General features: G+C 46.1%; 1 protein-coding gene across 5 annotated transcripts in view; it reads right to left on the bottom strand.

Moving 5' to 3' along the window:
* NME7 (NME/NM23 family member 7) overlaps positions 1-23,404 on the bottom strand; it is a 199,506-nt gene that overhangs the window by 94,229 nt on the left and 81,873 nt on the right. For all 5 annotated transcript variants that reach the window (XM_045001697.1, XM_045001700.1, XM_045001698.1 and 2 more), the window contains exons 6-7: positions 21,131-21,338; positions 11,942-12,047 (exon numbers count right to left, since the gene is read on the bottom strand). In XM_045001697.1, coding sequence (XP_044857632.1) covers positions 11,942-12,047; positions 21,131-21,338 — 314 coding nt within the window. The remainder of the gene's footprint in view (positions 1-11,941; positions 12,048-21,130; positions 21,339-23,404) is intronic.

Genomic DNA, 23,404 nt, shown 5'->3' with positions numbered 1-23,404 from the left:
CACACCATATTCTTCATAGTAATATTATTACGATATGGTTATGGCATAATTATGATGCATTTTGTACAAGAGGGGTAATTGGAAAAGTTATGATTTGTTGAATATGATTATCCTATTTGTATGCATGAATCTTTTTTTATCTGAAGTTATGAATATTGACTATGTATCTGTATTTCACATGTAGTCATACTTGGGTGAGACCCACTAGATAAAATGCTTCCAGTCTAGATAGTGGGCTGTATAGGGCCTATTCAAGGTAATGGGCCATTAGGAAAAACAATAGGCCTTAGGAGAAGCTTATCCCCCACCTGGTGAACATTCCTTGTTGGTTCATGCAGTGGCGGGCCAAAGCCTGCATATAATTGCAGCTGGGTGTGTCTGTGTCTGTGTGAATGCTGTTGAAAGTGCAAGCTTGGAGGGCTTTGCAGCTTGTCACAGCAACACAGTGTGAGAGAGAGCCCAGGCTGGACAGACCGAGGGCTTAGTGGCACCCTAGCTCCATGTTGCACCCCTGGGGAATCCGTCACAGTGATAAACTGTTCTCCTTAACCACTGAGGGCAGGACAAGAAGTAATGGGCTTAAATTGCAGCAAGAGAGATTTAGGTCAGATGTTGGGAAAAACTTCCAAACTGTCAGTGTAGTTAAGTACTCGAACAAATTACGTAGGGAGACTGTGGAATCTCAGTCACTGTTCTCTCATGCCTGAACTAGCAGAGGCTCCAAGCACAGAGTGGAGACAGGAGAAAGACACATGCACTAAGCACCTTATCATTAAACAGTGCCCCATAATGCTAACCAGGAGATTGAAGAACTAATACTAATTACCATCCTTCTGGCTGAGGAGGACATCTGGGGAGAAGGTAGGACAGATTTAAAAGAACAGAGAAATCTTTGGGACTCTTAGAGGAAGGTGAATCTCTATGACTCCCTATTCCCTCATTGAAATGGTCATTTCCTATGCTGGCACAATCACAAACAACATAGCTTCCTAGAAAAACACCACGTACTCTGTCCTTCCTCTAGTCTCACTTCTATGAAGAGAAAATGGGATGCTTCTATAAGCCCCCTGCAGAATCCAAAACCACAAACACCTCACCACCTTTCTCAAAACACTGAATCATGGTGACGTTTCTTCCAACCCTCCAGTTCACCCCATTAGCCAAAGCAGTTCTTTGCTTCAGCCAGGGGTAGAAGGTTGCTAGAATGATGCAAGGCACTCTCTATCCTCCAAGGCCAGAATAATTGCCTTCAAGGCACTCCCAAACTGGGAGCCAAGGACCCGAGCTCTGATCCTATATCAGGCAGAGTATTATGTGGACAGCAGACTGAAACTAGTAAGTATTTTGCTTTTTTGAAAAACATCTCATGATACACTCTCCTTTTGTGGATCATGACACTATCGCCCAAGGCCACATCTCTACCCCCACTCCAAGTGTTATATGTTACTATCGCTCTTGGCGCTGAAGTTAAACTTCAGCTAGCTCCCAGTCATCCCTTTATCTGGCCCCTAGGGTTTCTCTGCATCCTGGCAGACATTTACAGAGCTCTCACTCGCACTACATATCACATGCCTTTGATCACTGCGTCATGTTTCTGCTGCAGGTACTACCGTTGCTAAGTTCTGGTGCTTTGGCTGCCTAGCAACAGATGTTTCTTTATTCCAGTCAGGAGTGGATCAGTGAGTCCAGAGATAAAAGCAACAGTGATTTTCCACTGCTTTGTCATTGGATAGGAGCCCTATAAATGATCTACTGTAATCAGAGTCAGCTTCTAAAAAAGGACTCTGTCCTAAAATTAACTGGGTGCAAACTAGAGATTAGATTCAGGACTCTGATAGCCACTCAGCTCACAGAAAAGCTCCCTGACTCAGTTATGGTTAAACTGTGCTGTGTCTTGCAGCACAGGGCTAAGTGTGCCATTTTTCTCCAATGATCTATTATGATATGGAGTCTGCAGAAAAAAAAATCACTTGGAAATAGGATCAGAAAGCATATCTTAAATCATAAATTCAGTCAAAGATCACGGGGGAAGGGAAGATGGAAAGCTCTCTGTAAGCTCAAGCACTTAGGTGTTTTAGTACAACTGCACATAATTGAACACATGTAATGAGCTGATTATGTTCATGGAAATTAGATAATCATGTTCAAAGCCTGGAAACTGGAAAGGTTTATTTTTAGTTGCTCTAGATTAAAAACTTGTACAACTCAAAATCCAATCTTTCACTGCTGTCTGAAAGCTTCTGCTGTTCTGATACCCCATCAACTCCTCTCCAAGCGCCTCTGTCCATGCCACCTCTCACACTGACTGATGGCTCTACGATATTTCATTTTTTTCTAACTGTCATATTTCTACTCTCACTCTCCCTGACTCATTAGAAATGTTAGGAGGGGTTTGACAGATATAATTTATAGGCATTGATTTTTCTGCAAAAAAGCAAAACTGCTCACTTGAAAAGTATCACACCCTCTCACACATGCAACTTCACCAATCAGACCACATTCTATTTAGTTTCCCATGTTATCTGCTTCCACTAGTATATGATGAGAGATGCTGCTGGCCTACCCATAATTTCTCAGGTTACTAGCAGTGGTTAAATGAGGAAGGGGTGAGCCTCTTACTGCTTTTTCTTCTTTGTGTCTCCTTGAGCCTGAGTAGTTCATCCATTTTCCTCCAACTCTCCCTGCCTGAAGATACACCTCCTGATGAGGCATTTCTGCTCCTCTACAGTCATCCTGCTCTCCACCCCCTGCAGTTACTGCTCCTATCACTGGGGCCAGAGCCAGGGTTCACCTGCTTGTCCCCCAGCCCTCTACCCATCCCACTGGCATTAGGGCACCTTAAGTGGATCATTTGCTCCCTCATAGCTGCTGATAGCAACCCTTTCAGTGGTTTGCCCATGGCTGTGATAGTGTGTGGGGAAAGGTTTAGACACTGAAGGGGTGGTGAAGATCACAAAGCACGATAATGTGCTAAACTACCAGCAGCAAAATTATTAGGAGCCAAAGGCTAAGTTCATGCCACTTTAAAGCTGAGAGTTTAATTGCAAAAGGAAGTTGGAAAAGTCAGAGTTAAGGCTCCCAACAGCAGCTTTAATGCTGGCATGTAGCCCTTTACAATAGGCTCTTTCACCACAGGATACAAGGTAATATAAAACACTATATATGTGCACTATATGTGTGCAATGTGCACTATATATGTGCACATAATTGAGATGCCACTGTGATACTGGTATTATTAATAAGAGACCCAAGACTATAAAGCATCTAAGAAAGGTTGCATGAGGAGGGGGAAGGAGACCCATAAGCAGACAGGCCTAGAAGAATTAAATCCACTCCCCAGTGATTGGGCCTGTGATATGTCATTCCATATTCTTTATGAAAATATACTTATGATAGGAATATGACATAACAGCGATTACTTTATGCAAGATGGGTCATGTGAGATCATTGGAAAAGTTATGATTTACTGAATGTGATTATCCAATTTCTATGCCTGTATCATTTCTGTATCTGAAGTTAGGAATACTGACTATGTATCTGTATTTCAACTATGTTACTTTGGGTGATGCCCCCTGCTAACACTTCAGGTACAACAATGAAAAGACTGACAGTGCTGCTGGCCCATCGGCAGGAGACAATGGACTGTAAAAGAGCTTAGTCTTCCTGTGAACATGTGGGTCAGCCTGTGAAGAATGGCTACAGGGGCCCTACTGGGGCATGTGACCATGTCACCGGATACTGGAACCCATCTTGAATTCTGTACTTTTCCACAAGAAGCTAGTAGGGGGTCAAATTAGGAAACAAAGGACTCTTGCCTTATGCAAATCCTATTTAAGGGTGGGGAGTGAGGTAATCCAGGTCACCAGTTCTCCCCTGCTACCCCACCCAAGATGACTGCTGGAAACAATTAACACTGAACTGGGGGAAAGAACTGGACCCAAGCTGGAAAGGTGTCTGGCGTCTGAAAATTATTAGAACCACTTCTAGGGTGAGAACTTACATGTAACCAGTTTCTTTAGTGTATTAAGCTTAGATTGCATGCCTTGTTCTGTCTGCTACCTCTTTAACTACTTAAAATATACCTGTTATAGTTAATACATTTATTTCTGGTTTACAATATAACCCAGTTGATGTGATTTCTAACTGAAGGCGGAAGGGAGGGGGTGGCGAGAAGTTGTGCATACTCTCCTCCACATCGAGGGAAGAGGCGAATTTCATATAATTTGGGGTTTGTATTCCAAGGGGGTGGGGGGGGGGGGGAACATCTGGGTGCTGTGGCAAGCCCCTTAAGCTGAGCCTTCTCAGAGTGGATCTCTTTTTCTCTGTGCAGCTGGGTGTGGCCCTGCCTGTGCGCTTGGCTGGAAAAGGCTGGGGAGCCTAACCCAGCAAGACCAGGAAAAGGGGGTCCAGGCTGGCAGAACAGTCTGACTCACTGGTTTCCCGGCACACCAGGTGACATCCCAGGGGGTTCAGCCCATCACAAGGCCAGTCATAGGCAACACATAGGGGGGCATGCGGGTCAAATTCCCCTCCCCCCCCCCCGAGATTTCTGCTTGGCCTGCCGAGGGGAGGGCGAAGGGCTCTGTTCTTCTCCCACTGTGCCTGCCCCCTGACAGCCAAGCCGGGGAGCAGAAGGGGTGGGACCAGCCACTTCTCATCCTGGCTGCTTTGGAGCACAGCAGCTGCCTGAGAGAGAGCCTGGCTGGTGAGGTGGTGGTGGCGGGCTGCCCCCCCCATCAGAGCCCAGCTGCCAGGAACAGGAGCTGAGCGAGCTGGAAACATGCTGATGGGAGAAGGGACTGCGGCTCGCCTGGACCCTAACCTTGGCCTGGACGGGGAGAAAGCCGATCGTCGACACCTCCCCAGCCAGGCTCTCTCAGGGAGCCACTGCGCTGCACAGAGTCAGCAACCCAGAGCAGCCAGCTCCAGCATGTGAGAAGTGGCTCCGTCTCGTTCCCCTCCCAGGCCCAACTGCCAGGGAGAGCAGCCAGATGGGCCAGTGTGGAGGCACAGCGGGAGGAGGACAGAGCACCTCCCCCCACAAGTAACTGTGGTGGGGTAGGGAGAGTGCAGTGGCCCCGGGCTGGGCGCAGGGGGTCGTTGGGCAGACACATGTGGGGCAGTCACATGTCCTCCTCTTTAAATTGTGTCCCCCACTGTCAGGAGTCACGAGTCATCTATGGGCTCAGTTAAGTGGGCTGAGCACAGGTGAGTTCCCGTGGGGCATTTGAGGAAAGATTCCTTCCTTCTCAGGCTGCACAATAGAAGCAGAGTTGCTTTGCCTCAGCTATTCCAAACTAAAGGTATAAGCCGACTCCATCATGGCACGAGCAACTCATCCCTCAGCCGTGTCCAAATTCCTGCCTAATCCTAAACTTCTGGATGGTTTCCCAAACCTGCCTCTAAAATCTCATGCCTTTCTAGGTTGTAGTATCTATGGTTTTTGCACCACTATAACTGACATTGGAGAGAACAGAGAGGAAATGGAGAGCCTACTTAGGCTCCAAAGGAGATAGTTATTGAATCCCACCATTCTCATATGTTTTCCTAGTTTAAAATAAATTAATTCCATTTATCTAATCCAGGGCATAGGAATGGGTGAGAAGTCACAGAGAAGATATTCGTAGGCTGTTCAATTTAGCTGTGTAGCAGCTGTGCTCCTGCCTTACCAACCACTCATGGTGGGAAGGAAAGGACTAGAGAAGTTGAATGGATCTTCTGGCTCAAAAGCCTAATCCTTGTATCTTTCTGGCTGCAAAGGTGGATTCCACCTCACACCAAAGTGCACACTCATCCTGTGCAACCCCAAAAATACCTCCCTGCCACCCACACCCAGTGGAACCACCCCAATTCTAGCGCTTATGGAGCCCTGTACATTGGCGAAAATGGGGGCAAGATGTGTCCAGTAGCGACAGAGAAAGGCCTGGAGGAGAATAAGAAAGAGGGCAAAAGGAACTGGGCGGGGATTTATGAAAAAGATGCAGAAAGTCAGAAGAGGACTGAAAAGGGGAAAGGGACTCCTGATGTCTCATTAAAAGATAGTTTCGAACCACTTTAGGTAATAACAGTTGTGCATTAAAGTTAAAAAAAAGTCCAGCTCAGGCTCTTCATTTTGTAATTTCAAACTCAATTTCGGGTGTCTGACAATTTTGCCATCTACTTTTTTCATCCTCATCAAAACATTTACCATAGTAAATGCACCAACTTGTCTATGATCAAATCCCAGGCTGCTGATGGTGCCAAATCACTCTGTCTTGGCTGCACAGCAAAGCTTTCAACAGCAGATATTATGCAAGGCCTCACAGAGATAAAGAGCAAGAAGTTAGCAGCTGCAAGTTCAAGATCTTTCCATGGGAAAGCCATTGTTTGAAGCAAGCTCTCCAGCTATCCCACTTGAGGAGTGAGAGACCTGGAGACCACTACTGCCCCTCCTCTGCTTCCACTTCAACTTTCACAAAGGAGGTACCTAAAACGCTGCAGTGCCCTACAGACTGCTTGGGAAAAATCTCTGCTATATCCCACATATTAGTTCTTCATACAAATATATTTTAGACTTTAGAGCCAAAACACTGCATTATTATACTATAAACATTGCTCCTATTTGTGCTCTTGCATCTGAAGGCTAGGGAATGATGTGGAATTGTCTATCTGTGGTTATGTGTGGATATCAAGCTTTTCTAAGGGTATGTCTACACTACAAGAGTAGTTCGATTTAACTTAGGTCGAATTTGTGGATTCGACCTGATGAATTCGAATTTGTGTATCCACACTAAGGACACTAATTCGACTTTGTGAGTCCACACTAACGGGGCAAGCGTCGACATTGGAAGCGGTGCATTCTGGGCAGCTATCCCACAGTTCCCGCAGTCCCCGCTTCCCATTGGAATGCTGGGTAGAGCCCCCAATGCCTTCTGGGGGAAAAATGTGTCGAGGGTGGTTTTGGGTAACTGTCATCATTCAACCGTCACTCCCGCCCTCTCTCCTTGAAAGCGCCGGCGGGAACTCTGTTCGTGCACTTTTCTGGTCAGTGACAGCGCGGACGCCACAGCACTGCGAGCATGGAGCCCGCTGCGATCATCGCTGCACTTATGGCCGTTGTCAACTCCTCGCACCTTATCGAACACCTCTTCCACAGTCAGCTGCTGAGAAATCGGGCGAGGAGGCTCCGGCAGCGCGGTGAGGACGTGAAGTGTGAGAGTGGCACAGACCTCTCACAAAGCACGGTACGCCGCGCCGCGGAGATTATGGTGGCAATGGGTCACGTTCATGCTATGGGACGGCGATTCTGGGCCCGGGAAACAAGCACGGACTGGTGGGACTGCATAGTGCTGCAGGTCTGGGATGAATCACAGTGGCTGCGAAACTTCAGGATGTGTAAGGGCACTTCCTTGAACTGTGTGACTTGCTGGCCCCTGCCCTGAAGCGCCAGGACACCCGGATGCGAGCAGCCCTGACTGTGCAGAAGCGAGTGGCCATAGCCCTCTGGAAACTTGCAACGCCAGACAGCTACCGGTCAGTAGCGAACCACTTTGGCGTGGGCAAATCTACTGTGGGGGTTACTGTGATGCAAGTAGCCCACGCAATCGTTGAGCTACTGCTCTCAAAGGTAGTGACCCTGGGAAACGTCCAGGTCGTCATAGATGGCTTCGCCGCGATGGGATTCCCAAACTGCGGTGGGGCTATAGATGGCACTCACATCCCTATCCTGGGACCGGCCCACCAGGCCAGCCAGTATATTAACCGAAAGGGCTACTTTTCAATGGTACTGCAAGCACTGGTGGACCATAGGGGACGTTTTACCAACATCTATGTCGGGTGGCCGGACAAGGTTCATGACGCGCGTGTGTTCAGGAACTCTGGTCTGTTTAGACGCCTGCAGGAAGGTAGTTTCTTCCCGGACCACAAAGTAAGTGTTGGGGATGTGGAGATGCCTACAGTGATCCTCGGGGACCCAGCCTACCCGCTAATGCCCTGGCTCATGAAGCCCTATACAGGCGCCCTGGACAGTGACAAGGAGCTCTTCAACTACCGGCTGAGCAAGTGCAGAATGGTGGTGGAGTGTGCTTTCGGACGTCTCAAGGGGAGATGGAGGAGCTTACTCACTCGCTCGGATCTCAGCGAAACCAATATCCCCATTGTTATTGCAGCTTGCTGTGTTCTCCACAATCTCTGTGAGAGCAAGGGGGAGACCTTTATGGCAGGATGGGAGGTTGAGGCAAATCGCATGGCTGCTGATTACGCTCAGCCAGACACCTGTGCGATTAGAAGAGCCCAGCGGGAAGCGCTGTGCATCCGGGAGGCTTTGAAAGCTAGGTTCCTCAGAGAGCAGGGTAACCTATGACTGTCCAGTCTCTTTACAGAGAAGCTGAACCTGCCCCTGTTTCAGTTACTATTGACTTTTTTCAGCGGTTACATACCCCGTTCACCAGGTTTCCCCCCTTCCAACAGACGTTTAAAAATAAAGTTATTGGAACATTTTTAATTAACAAAGTTTTCTTTACTAACGAATTCTCGTTCAAGGGTTCCAACAGGGACGCAGACTGTGGTGGGTACGGTGTGCAGTGATGTACAGACCGCTTCTACACTCGGGGACTGACAGGCTCCTGCTCCTACAGCGGTCTCTGGGGGGAGGACGGTTACCGGAGGGTGTGCAGGAAGGGGTGGGTTTGCAGGAAGGGGTGAGGGGTGTGTGGGAAGGGTGAGTAGGTGTGGGGGGATGATGGCTCTGGCTGGGGCTCAGGGCATCGGAGAGGTTCATGGCTAGGGTGGAAGGGCATGGTAAGGGCAGCCTGCCTTGCCATTTGTGGATGCCAGGCGCTCGGACCCTGGGGCAACATACACCTCCCAGACTGACCTGGGGCAGCAGACACCTCGCAGAGTGACCCGGGTGCCTAGTGACTGCACTCTGTGTGTGACCTGCTGTTGATCCTGCCCCCATGTCTGTACCCTGTTAATGGTGGCTGTCCTATGCAATTAACAAACCCCTCCCCCCCCCTTCACACAAAGTCTTCTGCAAAGAAACATGACGGAAACAGTAATGAACAGCAAACTATTTTTAATACTCAACTACACAGTTGGGGGATGAAACTGGGATTTGGGATCGGGTGAGCCAGGAAGGCAAGCAATTCTCATACTTTAGGGAATGAGAGCTGTTTGGTACATGAGCGCTATGCTGGGGTGGAGTGACAGTTTTCACGGCCCCTAGCGCCCCTCCTTCTTGTGATTTTGGGTGAGGGGGGGACAGGACTTTGTGGCGGGGGAGGGCGGTTGCAGATACAGTTCAGGGGGGCTCTCTGCTCCTGCCTGCGGTCCTGCAGAACATCCACAAGGCGCCGGAGCGTGTCCGTTTGCTCCCTCATTAGTCCAAGCAGCGTTTGAGTCGCCTGCTGGTCTTCCTGCCGCCACCTGTCCTCCCGTTCGCTGTGTGAGCGCTGCTGCTGAGAGAGGGTCTCCCTCCACTGGCTCTGCTGGGCCGCCTCGGCTCTGGAGCAGGCCATCAGTTCAGCGAACATCTCGTCCTGAGTCTTTTTCTTTCGCCACCTAATCTGCGCCAGCCTCTGTGAGGGGGATGCCGGGGCAGTTCGGGAAAGAGCCGCAGCTGTGTGATGGGAAAAAGGAAGTGATTTCCTTCCAAAGATACATGTTTGCGAACACTGAACACAGTCTACTCAGTTTCTGTGAACAAGACCATACAGGGCACCTAATCTCATGTGCTCTCAGGACAAGTTCGAATTTTCGGCATTCGCTTTCATTGCCTGGGGTCTTGCACTGGAGATCGGACAAGCGGGGCAGGACAGCAGAATCCGTGTAGCAGCCAGGCCTGGTAAGCCGGAAACTTTAGGCTGCTTAACAGTTAATGGATAGCAGTGCCCTCCTGCTGCAGGCAATCTGGAAAGCATAAAGTCTGACCCTGTTCTAGCCCCTTGCGGCTGTCCCCGGGAAAGATCCCTGTATGCTTTTCCTCTGCAGCCTACAACACGTGGCTGTTAAACGACGGTCATTGTTATGCAAAGGAAAAGTCAAGCATTCACAATAGTAACATTAAAGTAATTCCCCTAATTAGATGCAGCAGTCGCCGAGCGAGATCACCCTGAGGCGGGTCTCCAGGACAAACAGAGAGCGCATGCTGCGTGAATCCCTGCACAGACCAGGGCCCTATGCTGTCATGTTGGTCGAGGCGATGCTCCCATTATACCTCCTGATGGCCTGGCGCGGAAGAGTGTGCTTCCACGGAGCACCCAACAAGGCACCTCTCCCCAGGAACCTCCTGCGGAGGCTTTTCGAGTACCTCTCAGAGAGCTTTGTTGAACTGTCCCAAGAGGATTTTTGTTCGATCCCTATATGCATTGACCTTCTTTTTATATAGTTTTTATTCCTGTTTTGTTAAGAAATAAATGTTTACATGTTTATAGCACTTACCGACTGATCCTTCCCCTGATTCGGAGTCCGGGTTAACGGCCGGGGAGGGTTGGTAGGGGATCTCTGTGAGGGTGATGAAGAGATCCTGGCTGTCAGGGAAAGCAGTATTGTAACCGCTGTCGCCTGCCTCGTCCTCCACAAACCCTTCCTCATCTTCCCCATCGGCGAACATCGCCAAGAAACTGCCCCTCGACACTATCCCATCCTCAGAGTCCACGGTCACTGGTGGGGCAGTGGTGGCAGACCCACCGAGAATGGCATGCAGTGCCTCGTAGAAGCGGCATGTCTGGGGCTGGGCTCCGGAGCGTCCGTTTGCCGCTTTGATTTTTTGGTAGCCTTGTCTCAGGTCCTTGATTTTCACGCGGCACTGCGTTGCATCCCGGCTGTATCCTCTGAGTGCCATGGCTTTGGAGACCTTCTCGTAGGTCTTTGCATTCCGTTTTTTGGAGCGCAGCTCCGAAAGCACAGACTCATCGCCCCACACAGCGATCAGATCCAAGACTTCCCGGTCAGTCCATGCTGGGGCCCTCTTTCTACTCTGAGATTGCATGGACTCCTCTGCTGGAGAGCTCTGCATCGCTGCCAGTGCTGCTGAGCTTGCCACGACGTACACACAGGAAATGAGATTCAAAATGGCCAGACAGGAAAAGGAATTCAAATTTTCCCGGGGCTTTTCCTGTATGGCTGATCAGAACATTTGAGCTCGGACTGCTGTCCAGAGCGTCAACAGAGTGGTGCAGTGTGGGATAGCTCCCGGAGCTAGTAAGTTCGATTTGCATCCACACCTAGCCTAATTCGACATAGCCATGTCGAATTTAGCGCTACTCCCCTCGTCGGGATGGAGTACCGAATTCGAACTAAAGAGCCCTCTAGGTCGAATTAAATGGCTTCCTGGTGTGGACGGGTGCACGGTTAATTCGAATTAACGCTGCTAAATTCGAATTAAAGTCCTAGTGTGGACCAGGCCTAATAAGCATACGATGAAAGGACACAGCATTCCACAACACAGATGGGGCAATGTGCTTGCATTGAGCTACAAACAACAACAACGTAAAGTATTTTTTGTTCAACAGGGGCTACATCTTCTGCCATAGGATTCAAATTTCCTAACTACTGCAATTAAAGTATAAAAAAGAAACAGTGGAAGAACTGTAGACATAACTATGGTATATGTAGATAAGTAGATATAGGAGAAATGTTGTAAGTCTGTTTCCTGTGTAATGCACCTTTCTCCTCTGGTGAAGACTTTTAGGCAATTTGAGATGGCTGTTACAGAGTAAGTGACAGTCTTTCATGGAGATTTGTATTTGGTTTTTGTTTTCCTTATTCTGAAATATAATTTAGTCAAACAAAGTACATGATTTTCTCTTTGAGGATGGAAATCTCAGCAGTAAACCATCTAAAAGGCCGCGATTGTGCTATACAGCACTTCCGAGTCAGTAGTGAAATATACATCCTGACCCTGCAAACGTTTATTCCCCCAAATTAGTAATGTCAGTGTGATGAGACTCATGTTACTCACCTTCATTAACAGCATGAGGCTTAATAATGCAACAAGTACAGTTTGTAAATTTTGCACTATTGGCTGGACCACGACCTCCACTTGAGGGAAAGAACAACTCCAGCTCCTGGGGGTATAATTTAAATTGAAAATATTTTAGTGTTAAACAGTTGCACATCTCAGATCTTTAGCACACACAGTACTGTTCTGTGATAGCCACAGCCTCATTTATTTAGATACTGCTATATGAACACCTATATTTATACTTCTCTCTCTAGCACCATTGATACAATGATTAGCCATGTCCTGGGTATCTCCCACCTTGGCTGCTGTAAGCATTTCTTTTTCACTTTACTTCCATCTATTCACATTCAGTCTGTTCAAAATGTTGCTGCCATAATCTCTTCCCTCAAATTGGCTCTTCCTAGTTTTCTGCATTCAGGTCAAGCTTTTTTACTCTCACCGTAAAATTACTCCATAAATCCTCTCCCTTATTTATATCGCTGATCTCCTCCCCTCGCCTCCCACAGTCCATCCCTTTGCCTGTGGGAATGGTTGTAATCCCCACTCAGTTCTCAATACGGCACGCACAGACACAAGGCTAGAGCCCAAACAGACCTCCTTCCCACTCATCTTGGGATTATCCTTAACAACAAACAACGAGCTTGAGCCTGAACTTCTTGTTTGCCTTCTCTAAGCTCTTTTCTTGCCTTAAAGACACCAACTTTTATGTTCCTGAATGTGAGCTAATGAGACCCATCTGCTCTGGCTGCCAGAGTGAGTAAGCAGAATAGATCTGCACCAAAATGCAGTGCCCTACAAACCTGACATTTTGTCACACATGTTCTGATCAAGCCTCTTTTCCAATTGCTCCTTTTGTTTCCTTTGCTCACTGTCAACTCCATGCCTTCCTTCCATGCTATTCATTCACTGTGCTCAGAACAGCCTGCCAATGAACATTAGCCAATCACCCTGAACATGGCCTCCAATAAGATGCGTTATTCAACTTAAAAAAGGGAATTTGATTAATTTCTTTTTAAAAGGAAATAATAACCTGGAGATGTTACCACTAAATTAATCTGATTTTTCCTTGTATAACAGTCTCAGGGGTAACGCTTATCTCCTTGACTTTCCTCTCAGAGCTTATCTACACTTACCGGGGGATCGATGTGCAGCGATTGATGCATCCAGTGGTCAATTTAGCAGGTCTAGTGAAGACCCGCCAAATCGACGGCAGATCACTCTCCCGTCAACTCCGGTATTCCACCTGAACGAGAAGCGCAAGGGGAGTCAACGGGAGAGTGGCTCTCCTGTTGACTCAGGGACAGCTCAGTGGTTTGAGCATTGGCCTGCTAAACTCAGGGTTGAGAGTTCAATCCTTGAAGGGGCCATTTAGGGATCTAGGGCAAAAATCTGTCTGGGAATTGGTCCTGCTTTGAGCAGGCGGTTGGACTAGATGACCTCCTGAGGTCCCTTCCAACCCTGATATTCTATGACATAGCTTAGCGTGGACCCCACAGTAAATAGGTCTAAGTACACCAACTTCAGCTATATTATTCACATAGCTGAAGTTGCATAACTTAGATCGATCACCCCACCCCACCCCCATACTGTAGACAAGGCCCCAGTTATTTAGTACTGTGTTTCAGAAGAAATTAAGCTGAACTTAGATTTTCCCACTCCATAGCTCTTGTCCCTGTAATGACTTGTAATCCCTATCTAAACAATGAGCTAAACAATGCAATTTAGGGGCTCTTTCAATAGAAAAGAAGAAATTACTTCTGGTTTTGCTGCTACCAAATGTACCCTTATTTTAAGTATTTACACCTATCTGAGGCAAAGGGTCAACTTCTTGGATCTTTTTATAGATAATGAAGAGCATGTTTTAAAGACTCTATTCTGGTCTGTTGCCATTGACTTTAAATAAATAAAGCAGTCCCACAACACCAGGAAAAAACAAAATAAGAAAATATTTACAAGTGTAACACTTGTAACTGGCTATATACAAAACAGATTCCTGAAAGAACAGTAAGAAAAATGACTAAAAGAACCAACACTTCAGATACAGGAATATCAAACTAAAACTATGTGGAATTCTAAAAACGAGAACCGCGTCCCTACCTATATGCTTAAACTAAGATTACCCCAACTTTGGCCTGTAAAAACGGAGATGTTATCCCTGGATAGCCTAGTAGACAAACCCTCAAACCCTCTGCAATTCATTCTGTGAGAAGGACAATTCAACCATCATCAAACGAGCCCAGGACTTTGTTTCCCTTTCAAAAGATTTTTCCCCGTACGCTTTAACTGACTTTTCTTTCTTCCCAGGAAAGTTTATAAAAGCTTCACCCTACTAATTTTGTTGGCATCTGGTATGTAGCCACCTACCATTGTATGGCACCTGCCCATTAAATTCATAATCCCAAATGCTGTGTCAGAGATAAACTCCAGTACTCACAAGGTAAAGAGACACCGCCCCCACCCCCCCACACACAGATAAATAAATTTATATGCAAGTCTACCAAAACAGTGAAGACCCCCCCCCCCAGAGAAATAAATTTATATGCAAGTCTACCAAAACAGTGAAGACCCGCCAAATCGACGGCAGATCACTCTCCCGTCAACTCCGGTATTCCACCTGAACGAGAAGCGCAAGGGGAGTCAACGGGAGAGTGGCTCTCCTGTTGACTCAGGGACAGCTCAGTGGTTTGAGCATTGGCCTGCTAAACTCAGGGTTGAGAGTTCAATCCTTGAAGGGGCCTTTTAGGGATCTGGGGCAAAAATCTGTCTGGGAATTGGTCCTGCTTTGAGCAGGTGGTTGGACTAGATGACCTCCTGAGGTCCCTTCCAACCCTGATATTCTATGACATAGCTTAGCGTGGACCCCACAGTAAGTAGGTCTAAGTACATCAACTTCAGCTATATTATTCACATAGCTGAAGTTGCATAACTTAGATCGATCCCCCCACCCCACCCCCATAGTGTAGACAAGGCCCCCGTTATTTAGTACTGTGTTTCAGAAGAAATTAAGATGAACTTAGATTTTCCCACTCCATAGCTCTTGTCCCTGTAATGACTTGTAATCCCTATCTAAACAATGAGCTATACAACGCAATTTAGGGGCTCTTTCAATAGAAAAGAAGAAATTACTTCTGGTTTTGCTGCTACCAAATGTACCCTTATTTTAAGTATTTACACCTATCTGAGGCAAAGGGTCAACTTCTTGGATCTTTTTATAGATAATGAAGAGCATGTTTTAAAGACTCTATTCTGGTCTGTTGCCATTGACTTTAAATAAATAAAGCAGTCCCACAACACCAGGAAAAAACAAAATAAGAAAATATTTACAAGTGTAACACTTGTAACTGGCTATATACAAAACAGATTCCTGAAAGAACAGTAAGAAAAATGACTAAAAGAACCAACACTTCAGATACAGGAATATCAAACTAAAACTATGTGGAATTCTAAAAACGAGAACCGCGTCCCTACCTATATGCTTAAACTAAGATTACCCCAACTTTGGCCTGTAAAAACGGAGATGTTATCCCTGGATAGCCTAGTAGACAAACCCTCAAACCCTCTGCAATTCATTCTGTGAGAAGGACAATTCAACCATCATCAAACGAGCCCAGGACTTTGTTTCCCTTTCAAAAGATTTTTCCCCGTACGCTTTAACTGACTTTTCTTTCTTCCCAGGAAAGTTTATAAAAGCTTCACCCTACTAATTTTGTTGGCATCTGGTATGTAGCCACCTACCATTGTATGGCACCTGCCCATTAAATTCATAATCCCAAATGCTGTGTCAGAGATAAACTCCAGTACTCACAAGGTAAAGAGACACCGCCCCCACCCCCCCACACACAGATAAATAAATTTATATGCAAGTCTACCAAAATAGTGAGCTAAACATTTACAGTCATAGGATGAGTAAAAATTAGCTAGCCTTTCAAAAGTAATTGCCATAATATTACAAAAACCAGCATTTTTTAAATAATTAAATGCAAGTATAGTAAAGCAACAATCTTATCAATAGAAAGCACACACTTTTTGCTCTAACTAAAATCCTGCGTTAACAGATTTTTTTTTTCCCCACAGCCCCTTTCTTCCGAAGCTGCTGTTCAGATATGCTGGCAGTATGCCAGAGCAGAAATACAGGGTATAGTTACAGTACAAGGGCTACAGCAGCACAGCTACGCCATTATAACGGACACTTGCTACAGAGGTGGAAGGGGTTTTTCCGTCACAGTCATAAATTCTTCCATCAACCTAGTGGTGTCTACACCAGGGCTTAGGTTGACCTAACTACATCTCTCAGGAGAGTGAATTTTTCACCCCCCCCAAGTGACATAGCTAGGTCGACCTAAGTTTTAGGCAGAGACCAGACCACACTTTGACTCTTACCTTTCCAAGTGAAGACATCTGTATCTTTCAATCTTACAGACTCAACCCATGAGCATGAATAACCACTGTGACCCTAACAGCATCCCAATGCAAGAGGACAAGGGGCTTATTAGTATCTGGTAGTGAGTTTCAGCTGGCCTGACCAATTCGGTGTACCCACCTCACTAATATCATAACCTGTACCGAAAAAGTGTCATGAAAGATATCAATAGAAAGCTAACAACATATTGATCATTAATATTATTGAGTGGTGTATATGTGGCAGACTAATGCAAAATTATAAACATATTGGAAGTTACATTCTTAAAGTGTGTCTGCCAGGCAGGGTTGAAGTTACCCCCACCCTAGACAGAGGAATGTGGTTTCATCACCTTAGAACAGTGGTCCCCAACATTTTTGGCTGGCGGGCGCCAGCTGAAGGACCACTGCGGCAGTGGAGCACCCGCTGAAATGCCGCCAAATTTCGGCGGCGACGCCTCTTGATGACGTCACTTGCCGTCGACAAGCGACATCATCGAGAGGTATCCCCACTAAAATTCAGGAGCGATGTCATCGAAAGGTGTCGCTGCCAAAATTTGGGGGCGACACCTCTCGATGACATCACTTGTCGGCGACAAGAGTCATCATCGAGAGGCGTCCCTGCTGAAATTCGGCGGCATTTCGGTGGGTGCTCTCCCAGGGGCTAGGATGCGGGCGCATTAAGATGCCCCCCGCGGGCGCCACCGCGTTGGGGACCACTGCCTTAGAAGTACTTCCAAGGTACATTAAGAAACAAAGGGAATGCATTTACATAAGAGGTAAACAGAAGCATCAAAAGGGAAAAGATAATGACTCAGCATCATGGCAGGGGAAAGAGATTGCAGGAAGTAGATCGGTTTGCATTGTAGATAACACCTGTCAGGACCCTTCTCCATCAGACACTATGACCCCTTTCCTCACAGCAGGGCAATTAACTTTAAGAAAGATTCATTTTCAAAGGTTTAATAAAAGAGAAGGGCAAAGAACCCTCAAGTGATCTTTCACCTAAGACGACAAACGAGCTGAGCACTTTGTCTTTGTGGGAGATCCTGACCAACAGGGTGATCAGCCATCTTGCTGGAAGGTAGCGTGGTAAGTATCTGACCTTGAACCAAGATGGTAGGTTTCTTAAGTCGTAGCCTCTAGAAAGCGTTTTTCATTTTGATTTGCCTGTAACCATTTCCATCTCTATCCTTCATACCTGGATTTACTAACAAAAGGAGATAGGGTTTTAAATCAACTTGTTTTACTTTTAATCTAAGCCACCACAGTGCTGCATCTGGATTGAAGTGATTGTTAATGCAAGTTAAAGGGATAAGCTGTGCACTCTGTCTCCTTAGAGGAGCAAACAAATCTTCTTATTCCTCTGAAAGGTCAGGGAAAGAGCTGGACATTGCAGAGCATACAGATTTGGGACTGGGAGTGTGTTGGGTCACTTGGCTAGTAGTAACCACGGCTGGTGGATTCCAGAGTGTGGCTGGTGTATAACAAACAGGCTGCTGAAATCAGAGTTGCTGAACCAGAGCTGCTTAACACAGAGACACTCAGTGAATGCTTGTCTGCTGGTGTCCAGGCTGTGAGCCACAGCAGCAGAACGTCTAAGGCACCCAGGGCTAGAGGGCAGGTGGTGCCAAAACCCCTGACTCGTCTGGATTGGACCACAGAACACGACACCCAGCCTCACTACTCCCTTTCCTAGGCCCCTTCCAGCCCAAATTCCACTTCTCCTCCAAACGTATCATATGCAACCCAATTTTCCCTGTGCCCTCAACAGTCTCACTCACCATGACTCCTTACAGTGCCACTATCCCACAGATTTTCCCCATGTCTCCTGTGATGTTGCATTCAATATGTTCCATGGAAATATGCTTATGAATATGACATAACTGGAATATGCTTTATGCTAAATACCCCTTAGAAATACCCATTAGAAAGCTTGTAATCTACTAAGTGTGTTCATCCTATTTGTTTGCATGTATTAAAAAAATAGAAAAATAATTTATTTTTAGTTAGAAAAATATGATATAAACTTGTATTACTGATGTAAACATATTAAGTGGAAGCCATTAACGGTGCTTCAGAATCAATGAACTGTGAATGGGCTTATTTACCTGCAAGCCTTCCTGTGTACATGTGGGCCAGCCCATGGGTAATGAACAGTGAGGTCTCATAGGGACATGTGACTTGTCACCCGATACTGAAATCCATCTTAAATCTTGTACTTTTCCATTCAGAAGGAGGTGTGGGGGCCAAGCACAGACAAAAGATTCCTGCCTTGTGCCAGAGCTATAAAAGGGTGTGGAGCAGGACAAAGGGGGCTGCCAGACATGAGAAAACCCCTGCTTACCACCTGAGATGTCTGCTGGAACTAACAAGGACTGTACCGGGGAAAGGATTGGGCCCAGACTAGGAAAGAATCTAGTCTGTGAAAGAAACTTATTGGAACATAATATCTCTGAAGGTGAGATATTACCTGTAATCAGTTTCTTACTGTATTAGGCTTAGACTTGAGTGTTTTGTTTTATTTTGCGTTGTGACCTACTTTGTTCTGTCTGTTACTTGAAACCACTTAAATCCTACTTTTTATACTTAATAAAATCACTTGTTTATTAATAAACCAAGAGTAAGAGATTAATACTTGGGGGGGAGCAAACGGCTGTGCATCTCTCTCTCTCTCAGTGTTAATTTATGAGTTTACCCCGTATAAGCTTTATACAGACTAAAACAGATTTATCTGGGGTTCGGATCCCATTTGGAGCTGGGTGTCTGGGTGCTGGAGACGGGTAACCTGCTGAGCTGTTTTCAGTTAAGTCTGCAGCTCTAGGAGCATGGACCAGACCCTGAGTCTGCAGCAGGCTAGCGTGTCTGGCTCAACAAGGCAGGGTTCTGGGAGTCCCAAGCTGGCAGAGAAAACGGGCTCAGAGGTAATTTCAGCACATCAGGTGACAATCCCAAGGGGATCTCTGTGACCGAACCCATCATCCCCGCCACAAGTTCCCACTCAGACCCCACCTCAGACACTTGCTCCCCGATAGCACCCAAAGCTCTCAACACATCACTTATCAGAGCCCTGCTCCTTAAGCATGCCCCTGTACTCCCCTAACACACGCACATCGATATTTTTAAGCTTTGGCAATGTTTACATCTGCCAGTGATAATATGTAGCAACGTGTATATATTGATACATATAAACTTTTAAAAGCTGAGCATGGTAGGAATGAAGAGGGGCATGTTAGGGAACAAAGTATGGGGGAGCATGTGGTGAAGCTGGCAGTGAGGATGGTTAAGGGCGAGCAGGGTTATGCAAGGTGAAGCCTGGGGCAATTCAGGATATGCACAGAAGAGTAACAATCTGGGAATTTGTGGGGGATATAAGAGGAGAGAGCCATCTACATGATTAACTGCTAACATTGATACAAGCTTATTAAAACATGGGAAATGTCCACACAGAACCTCTGTTAACTTTGAGTTAAGGTTGTTCAGCTACAACTATTTATTGCCGTATTTCAGTTTGTGTTAAGTCATTCAAACACCCCATTTATTTCACTTCACAGCACACACTCATTCTGATCAATATGCAACCACGTATCTGTAACACCAACATGCATTCACAAATTTCAACTCTAACTTCAATGTAAATATTTATCAGAGGTCACCTACAGCTTTTCCTAAATATTACAGAAAAACAGGATTGCAAACAGTGATTGCAAAATGACATTTTACCTCACTTACACACACCAGTCCAAAGCCACATACGATGATATTTATGAAAGCTCTTACATTCATATTAACCATCAAAACACAGGACTATAAGCTCTAAACATGGTTGAAATTCCAGGGTGCCTGCTGATTGTTCAGGATGACGGTTGAGATATGTGGGCTGTGGGTAGCGGAAAGGAAGTAATTATGGTTGGGAAGGGATGAGTGGAACATTGATGGGGCGTTGAATGATTTAACTGCTTATTTCCTTGCTTTTTAGAATTTGCATTGCTAAGCCATGCAGTCTACATAATTAACTCAAAGTTAAAGCATCTGTATTATACATAGGCTTGGAAGGATTACATTTTAATTGGCAAATGTTGATTTTAGCACACACACACAAACCAACAAAAATATTTTCTTCGGTAATAATCAAAATGTACACATATACATAAAGTAAGACTTTAGGGTCAAATCCAGTGATTTAGATTTTTGAATCAGGCTTGTTACAAATGGACTAACGAATGAATAGTAAGAGCAGGTATTAGTTCATTTAAGGATATTTTACTTTATCTATTTTGACATGTGATGTTGACAGTGAGTGTTTGCAGTTTATAAAGCTTTAATCTTTTGAATCGCAACGTCTTCTGTCATTAAAGAATTACCTGACTGCCTCTCCATAATTTCCTGCAGCTGTGAACATTTAAATAGATTAAAATCTTTAAAAAAAAAATCTTACAAAACTCAATATCTGATGAAATTATAAAAAAATAATCATCAAATTCTGCCAGAAAGTGGTATAGAATGTGGCAGATGGGTTAGTCTCACTGTCCTTGGCCACATTTTTTAAGGTTAGTCCCTCCAGGCCGGGGTGGAAGTATATAGGCAGTATAGCTTGCACAGTCACTATTTGCACTGTGGATAAAGACTCTGTCTCCAAACGTGTCACTGTAGAACATTTAAATCAGCACTAAATTCAAATGAAAAAAATAAATGGGATTTCTGTACTGATTGCAGCCTGATCATCAGATTAAGTAAAAATACAGCTTAGCAAATGAACATAATGAATAAATATATTTAAAAACTTACTCGAGCAGCAGAAGCAAAGGAGTCAGGGCCATGAGCTGCATTTCTTATGCCATCTGTTCCAAACATTGCTCTAATGCTGCCCGGGGCATCACAACGAGCCACGCCAGAGTTTGCAGGTCCCAGTAACTTTTTCCATTCAGACACAGCATCATCTCCTAAAATCTCCATGGCAACAGCAGGACCACTTGTAATAAAGTGGAGAAGCTCACTGTAAAACAGACAGAGCAGGCAGGGAATTCATTATACAGAGAACAACAAAATCTATGGACCGGTTCTCAACTCTCACTAGTGTCACAGGAAAGGATAGCAGTCCACAGCACACGTTATCACACATGATGGTGTGTAACACCAGGCTCTTGAGGAATACTGGGTGGGATAAGGCAGGGAAAATGGAGGCAAAAGACCACGGGTCAGCCATTTCTTCTTTCCAGTTGTGCTCCTTCGACACCGTTAGACACATTGGTGCCCATCTAACAGACTCTATTCAGCCTGTAAATTTTTCCTCATTAAGGCAACAAGAACACTCCTATTAGAGACCTCTGCCTCCTTCATCCACCTCTAAATCCTCTTATCCAGTACTTGCCATCCTCTCCAATTAGCTTCTCTCACAGAGGGACACACTCAACCTGTGCATGCGCCCTCACATCAGTGAGAGGCCTTGCATCAAACATGTGCGTTACCTCAAAATATTCATTCCACCATGTGCTTCTTCCCCGTGAGACATGGAGGGGACTCTAATCTCTGCCCCTCACTAAAATGGGAAACTGAATTCTAGTGAAAGAGGCCTCTTAGCCTTGCTAATAATGTGTGATTAAGGGAAAAAGTAAGATAAGATGAAAATATACTGTATGTAGTTTTGTAACACAAATTTCTTATTTGTTTAACACAGGCAATGTGCTCAGTGCTGTACAAGCCACAGAGATAAAGACAATCCCTTCCCTGCAGACTGCTGCAGTCTTTCCATTGAAACAGACAGACTGAGAAGTCATTATATAATGGGAAATACAGAGCAGGGAAAAGAAAGTTGTTTGTTACATTTTGTATTGCAAACTCACAATTTCTTGGTATCATCATGGAAGTCATCAGATATTGGGAGAAGATTTGAATAAAGAGAAGGTGACGTGAGGAAAACATAAGGAATGCGTGGTTAAAGACTCAGGCCTTGTCTACACTACAAGACTATTTCGAATCTACTTAAGTCGAATTTGTGGATTCGACCTTATGAAGTCGAATTTGTGGATCCACAGTAAATACACTAATTCGAATTTCTGAGTCCACAGTAACGGGGCTGGCGTCGACTTTGGAAGCGGTGCACTGTGGGAAGCTATCCCACAGTTCCCGCAGTCCCCGCTGCCCATTGGAATGCTGGGTAGAGCCCCCAATGCCTGCTGGGGGGAAAAATGTGTCGAGGGTGGTTTTGGGTAACTGTCATCATAGAACCGTCAATCACGCCCTCCCTCCCTGAAAGCTCCGGCGGGAAATCTGTTCGCGCCCTTCTCTGGTCGGTTACAGCTCGGACGCCACAGCACTGCGAGCATGGAGCCCGCTGCGATCATCGCTGCACTTATGGCCGTTGTCAACTCCTCGCACCTTATCGTCCACCTCTTCCACAGTCAGCTGCTGAGAAATCGGGCGAGGAGGCTCCGGCAGCGCGGTGAGGACAGGAATTCACAGAGTGGCGCAGACCTCTCACAAAGCAGGGTATGCCGCGCCGTGGAGATCATGGTGGCAATGGGTCAAGTTCATGGTGTGGAACGGCGATTCTGGGCCCGGGAAACAAGCACGGACTGGTGGGACCGCATAGTGCTGCAGGTCTGGGATGAATCACAGTGGCTGCGAAACTTCAGGATGCGTAAGGGCACTTTCCTTGAACTGTGTGACTTGCTGTCCCCTGCCCTGAAGCGCCAGGACACCCGGATGCGAGCAGCCCTGAGTGTGCAGAAGCGAGTGGCCATAGCCCTCTGGAAACTTGCAACGCCAGACAGCTACCGGTCAGTAGCGAACCACTTTGGCGTGGGCAAATCTACCGTGGGGGTTGCTGTGATTGAAGTAGCCCACGCAATCGTTGAGCAACTGCTCTCAAAGGTAGTGACTCTCGGAAACGTCCAGGACATCATAGATGGCTTCGCCGCGATGGGATTCCCAAACTGCGGTGGGGCTATAGATGGGACTCACATCCCTATCCTGGCACCGGCCCACCAGGCCAGCGAGTACATTAACCGAAAGGGCTACTTTTCTATGGTACTGCAAGCACTGGTGGACCATAGGGGACGT

Source organism: Mauremys mutica, chromosome 1 (assembly GCF_020497125.1).
Source record: "Mauremys mutica isolate MM-2020 ecotype Southern chromosome 1, ASM2049712v1, whole genome shotgun sequence".
NCBI classification, from domain to species: domain Eukaryota; kingdom Metazoa; phylum Chordata; order Testudines; family Geoemydidae; genus Mauremys; species Mauremys mutica.
This window is presented reverse-complemented; position numbering and strand designations above follow the sequence as displayed.